The 6,000-nt window shown below is 46.8% G+C and overlaps 1 protein-coding gene across 1 annotated transcript in view; it reads right to left on the bottom strand.

The window, feature by feature from the left end:
* Positions 1-5,735: 5,735 nt before the first annotated feature.
* Positions 5,736-6,000, bottom strand: part of PLIN1 (perilipin 1) — an 11,885-nt gene continuing 11,620 nt past the window's right edge. The window contains exon 10 of the mRNA XM_044918304.1: positions 5,736-5,994. Coding sequence (XP_044774239.1) covers positions 5,844-5,994 — 151 coding nt within the window. The 3' untranslated portion in view covers positions 5,736-5,843. The remainder of the gene's footprint in view (positions 5,995-6,000) is intronic.

Consider the following 6,000-nt stretch of genomic DNA (forward strand, 5'->3'; position numbering starts at 1 on the left):
CTGCAGGGGGACACAAACATTCAGACTACGGCCCTACGATATACAAGCACATACATACATATTACACACGTATAATACACATATTGTCACTTATCCATTGTACCTACTAAGCCATTAGTAGGTCCACTGACCTACTGAGAGGTCCTTGAAAGGAGTGTGCCTTATTCACCCCTGTGTCTCTTTCCCTTGGCCCATGGTCTGGCACCGTCACTCCATAGAGGTTTTCAGTAAAAGTTATTGAAGAAAGGAAGGAAAACCTTTTTGCATTAGCAGAAATATGGATATGGATCACTATGGCTCATGTTTTCATATCGTAGGCACAAAGTGACAGAAGGGCACTTAGGACACATCTGGAGAATAAAGAAGCATCCTCTTGATGGCATTTTATGCTTTAGAAGTCAAGGCCCACATCTGGAGGCCATCCTGTCCTCAGCTCAGAGTCCCGTCTTCAGTCACCTCTGTTTTGTACTCTCAGTCCTGAACCCCCCCAAAAAATAGTAGAATTGTCTATCTCCCCACATCAAAAAAAAATGCTTCCTCATTTCTAAGACTCCCATTTTCTCACATTGTCACATTTGTGAAATGGAGTTGCATCTTGTAGTCATTCCCCTGGGAAACGTGGCACCAGGAGAGGTGATGGGGACGTCCACCGGCCACCTCAAGGAGATGGTGTCTTCACCTCCGTGACCTCTGATGGACTGGTTGCACTGGGAGCACCACGTGTGGTTGAATTTTAATTAAAATCTAAAAACATATTTGTCACGTTAAATGTCATTAGAAAAATTGAACTCCGGGGGGTGCCTGGGTGGCTCAGTCATTAAGCAGGTCATGGTCCCAGGGTCCTAGGATCGAGCCCCGCATTGGGCTTCCTGCTCAGCGGGAAGCCTGCTTCTCCCTCTCCCACTCCCCTTGCTTGTGTTCCCTCTCTTGCTGTGTCTCTCTCTGGTAAATAAATAAAATCTTTAAAAAAAAGAAAAGAAAGAGAAAAATTGAACTCCACTGTAGTAGAGAAATTTATTATGTATACAGAAGATTGCCTGTCATAGACAGGAAATGCGATTAAAGGCTGTAGAAGTTACCAAGTCTCTCTGGATAGATCTATATTAGGAAGCCCTCAGCTTCAAGGAACACAACCATAACTCGATGTGGCTTGAACAATAAGGCTGTGTGTTATCTCAGCTGAAAGATAAGAGGGAGGAGGCTCTGGGGCAGGTTGGGTCAGTGGCAGTGTGACAGAGGACCTGGCTTGTCTCTTTCCCCAGCCATCACCTTCCACCATAAAACATCCAGAGGAGGAAGAGAGCACCGTATCATGCTGCACTCTTCGGATTGAAGGAACTTTTCCTGGGAGCCCTAAGAGCGGCTTTCCCTCACATCTCTTGTACCGCATGGCTTAGGGCTGCTGCCCGGGAAGTAACCACTGTAATGTTTGACTTCCAGAATGACTATGACGGCTTAGAATATGAACATGAGACAGGTCTGCATGGTGTTGGCAAATGTGATGGTTCATTTTATGTATCCACTTGACTGGGCCAGGGACTGCCCAGATATTTGGTCAAACATTACTTTAGAGGTCTCTGTGAGGGCGTTTTTAGGGTGAGATTAACATATAAATTGGTGAACTTTGAGTAAAGCAGATCACTCTCCCCATTGGTGGGAACTTGACACGCTTTGGTCAATGGAATCTGAGGAGACAGGATGCAAGCAGAGGGCTGTGATCTGTTGTGGGAGAGCATGCCCCCAGAGAGCCACTGACCCTTACTTACCCTGGATCCCTGAAATAGTACACCTGGAGCAGATCTGAATTCATGCACAGCCTGAAGCCAAGTTCAGATGATCCACAGGCCAGAGCAGAGCCACTTGGAGTGCCACAGGGGTGAGCTGAACCGCAGTCGACCTGCTGACCCACAAACGTAAGAATAAATGTATGTTGTCGTAGCCATAATCTGTAGGATATTTGTTATGCAGCAATATTATGGCAAAGGCTGACTAATACACATTGTTATTTAGGGCTTTCTATCTCTCAAAACAGAATCAATTCTAATACAAATGACTAAGTTAATATATTTGATATTAATATACTAATTTTACATATGTATTAAATATAAAACGTATTTGTCTTAGTCCTTTTGGGCTGCTATCACCAAATACCACAGACTGGGTAGCTTATACACAATGGAATTTATTTCTTACAGTTCTGAAGGCTGGGAAGTCCAACATCATAGTGCCAGCATGGTCATGTTCCAGTGATGGCCCTCTTCTTGGTTCATAGCCGGTGCCTCTTGCTGGGTCCTCACATGGTGGAAGGAGCAAGGGAGCTCTCTGGGGCCTCTTTTATAAAGACACTAATCCCATGACCTCATCACCTCCCCAAAGCCCTACCTCCTTATCCTATCATCTTTGGGGATAGGATTTCAACATATGAATTTGGGGGGGGGGGGATACAATCAGATCACAGCAATATTTGTATAATAAAAAAAAATCTCTAGTGAAAATGAGTGACTCTCAGGAACTTCATTTTGAGTGAAAAAAAATAAGTCTCAGAAGAATACATATAATTCCGCTTAAAGTTCAAAGCCTGCAAAACGAATAGTATTGGAATGAGGTATATGGATAGGAAAGGAATCTATAAAGCAAAGCAAAGGTACAGTAAACACAAAATTCCAGATTATGGTTCCTGGGGGTAGGGCCAGGGTGGGAATGGAGAAGCCAGACAGGACGTTCTAATGGGTGCTCGCTTCGGCAGCACATATACTAAAAATAGGACGTTCTAACGGTACCGCTCACATTCTGTCTCTTACGTTGAGTGGTGGGTAGAAGAAGGGTCCACCCAGCAGGACATGCAGGCTTAGTCCCCTCTTTGCAGACAGGGGACCCTCTGGATGCCTGCTAACTATAGTGAGATCCGATGAGACATGTAGAAGTTTCCACTGACTCAGGGTTTATAGGAATATGTAAGAGAATTTGACTTCTGTTTGTGACCAACATTTCAAGATTTAAAATAATTTGATTTATGCATCTTACAAGTTTTGATTAAGCATGAAGTGTTTAAATGTTTAGGAAAATTCTGCTTCATACAATGAGCAAGAAAGCCCAAGTCACAGGGCTGTCTCCAGACACAGAAGTCCTTCAGATATTAAGATCCTGAATAATTATGGAAGAAAAAAGTGGTAAATAACTGCATGGATAAATGTATTTTGTGGTTGGTAATGGTTCTTTTTCCATCTCCAAAAGTTGTGATTGAGTTGGAGGTGCATTTTGTGAGCTGGACTAGAAGAGAGGGGGTAAGGTGTTTCTCTGGAGAGGGGCCCCGACATCCCAGTGTGACATGGAGGGTTTCCCGAGGTCGTGGGCGTCCAAAGATGAGTGTAGATGAGCCTTCGCATCCACGTGAGCAAGGAGACTTGCCAAAGTGATGTCTCTCGGAAGAGTGAAAAGTCCCACACCAGACAATGAAGCACATTTCTGTCATTTAGAGGAGATACTTTGCTCTCATTTCTCTCCAAAAAGTGTTCAGAAGCCCCAAGGGCCAGGCTCAGAGCACTGTGCTACCTAGTCAAGAGATTTTTAATGATAGAATCTTTTACAACTTCAGCTGTTTATTTCCTGGGCTGTGCTATTCCATACACTGGCCCCCAGCACCCCGAGAGGTGAGGGGTATGGGCCCGGCCAGCAAGTGTGTGGACTGCTACAGCCCTGTCGAGGCCCCAGCTCTTCTGGGTTGCCAAGAGGGCAGTTTTTGTGCCAACTGGGGTATGGTCTAGAAGGAAGAGCCACAGGACAATGGAGGAGTGGACTGTCAGGAGTGTGGTTTCGCAAGCTCCAGGAAGAAAGCAGTGTGGGCAGGTGAGTCCAGACAGCTGGCTGTTTCTGCCTGAGGTCACTGCACCAGCAGCTGCCCACGGGAGCCCTGCCAGGGCTAGGCTGGACTCTATCTTTGTAGCCCCTGTCATATCAGCTTATAAGGGCCCCTCTTGTCAGATGACACTCCCTCCCCAGGAAACTGCTGGGGGTGGTGTGGATTGTAGAGGTGGGGTGGAGTGCCCAAGGCTAGCTCTGAGTCCTGGCCGTGTCCACCTGTGCATGTCCATCCTCAGATTCCAAACCCAAGCATCAAGGCCAAGGACTCATTACACCAAAGATCTGCCAGGATCCAGAGTCAGTTTCAGAAAGCTGGGCTTTCAGGTATGCAACAGAGTGGGGGCCAAGAGGGAGCTCACAGGTCTGAGAGGGGCCTATGGGGGTTGTATATATGGACATCTAAAAGGACTGACAGAGATGTAGTAATTTCCTGTGCAGCTGCGGATGACAATAACAAGAAAAACTGAGTTTGTTTTGGAAGGCTACTTGGCCTTATCTAACAGTATTTAAAATGCACATACTCTTGGGGTGCCTGGGTGGCTCAGTCGGTTAAGGGTCTGCCTTCAGCCTAGGTCATGATCCCAGGTCTTAGGATCGAGCCCCACATCAGGCTCCCCACTCAGCAGGAAGTCTGTTTCTCCCTCTACCCCGCCCCCCCCACTTGTGCTCTCTCTCTAATAAATAAAATCTTAAAAATAAATAAATAAAATGCACATGTCACGATTCCAAGTTATAAATTTCTCCTGTAGATATACTTACACATCTGCACAAAACATTTTGTATACAGACATTTATTGTAGGACTGTTTGCAGGACCAAAAAAAAAAAAAAAAAAAGAAAAGAAAGGAAAGGAAACAACCTGAAAGTCCATCACTAGGGAACCAGTTAAATCAAAGAGCATATCTACATTATGAAGCACTTACTACATGGCCATTAAAAAGAGCAAGGAGGATTTATGGTGCTGATACAAAAAGATCTCTAAGATTTATTGTTACATGAAGAAAGAGGATCACATCCCACAGCTGTGTGCACAAAGTGGGCTTGCACATGGACAACCTGTACCTGGAAGGATACCCGAGAGACTGACGGCACGGTGGTTTTTGTGAAGGGGAACTGCGGAACTCAGTGAGGAAGACACACACCCTTTTGCAATATTTGAATTTTTAAATTATATGTATGCATTCCCTAGATTTACCAAATATTGACATTTTCAGAAATAGGACTTGGAATGAATTGTGGCTACTACAGAGGCCATACATATAGTCTATGTAGTTCTTTATAAGGTGAACGGGTCACCATTGTCGTCCCCCGGCCCTGGGGGCGCCAGCAATGGTGGAAGAGTGAACGTACAGATGAAGTCAGGAAGGAAGCAAATGGAAGTGTGGCTGTGAGCCAGGAGGTGGCGCTACAGAGCACAGGCCGGGAATCACCCTGCGAGGAGTACTGGGTACTCGGAAAGGGAGGCTAATATTTATATAAACATCCAACAGCTTCTGCACCTAATTGTCGCTCTCTTCAAAGTAGTCTGTCGAGAGCCTGGATACTCAGAGGAATCTCTGAGCTCAGGCCTTAAACATATGTCAGAGACTCCTGTTTAATCTTTGTCTACAGAGGATGGATCTAAGTTTTGGAAACAAGTCAAATGTCATTTGGCCACACGTTGGTTAAAGAAGTGAGAGCTCAAGTCAGGCGCTTAATCCTTTGGCTAAGAAACAAAACAAAACAACAAGGCATAGAATCAAAGCAAGCTGCTGCTCCGACGCTTCTTAAAAATAGGTTCGGACAGCGAAGCCCCAGAACGGTGCTAAAAAGATAATGCGTGCCTGGGCAGCGCCGCGGGCATGAGGCTCCGGTTCCCAGGGGACTACTTGGAAGAAGGCACCGCTCCCTCGGAAGTGCAGGTTCTGCTTCTGTGCGGAGAGCCGGTCCCGGCCTCGCCGTCGGGGCGGCGGGCGGGACGGCGGCCGGGCGGAGGCGCGGGGTTCAGCTCTTCTTGCGCAGCTGGCTGTACTGCGCGCGGCCCAGGATGGGCTCCATGACGCTGGGCCGGAAGAAGCTGTCGCTGACCCTGCGCCTCGGCTTCTCGCGGGCCACCGCCGGGAAGGCCGGGCGCGTTGCGGCGGGCGCGTCCACCCTGTCC

The sequence above is a fragment of the Neomonachus schauinslandi genome, chromosome 9, assembly GCF_002201575.2.
Source record: "Neomonachus schauinslandi chromosome 9, ASM220157v2, whole genome shotgun sequence".
NCBI lineage: Eukaryota > Metazoa > Chordata > Mammalia > Carnivora > Phocidae > Neomonachus > Neomonachus schauinslandi.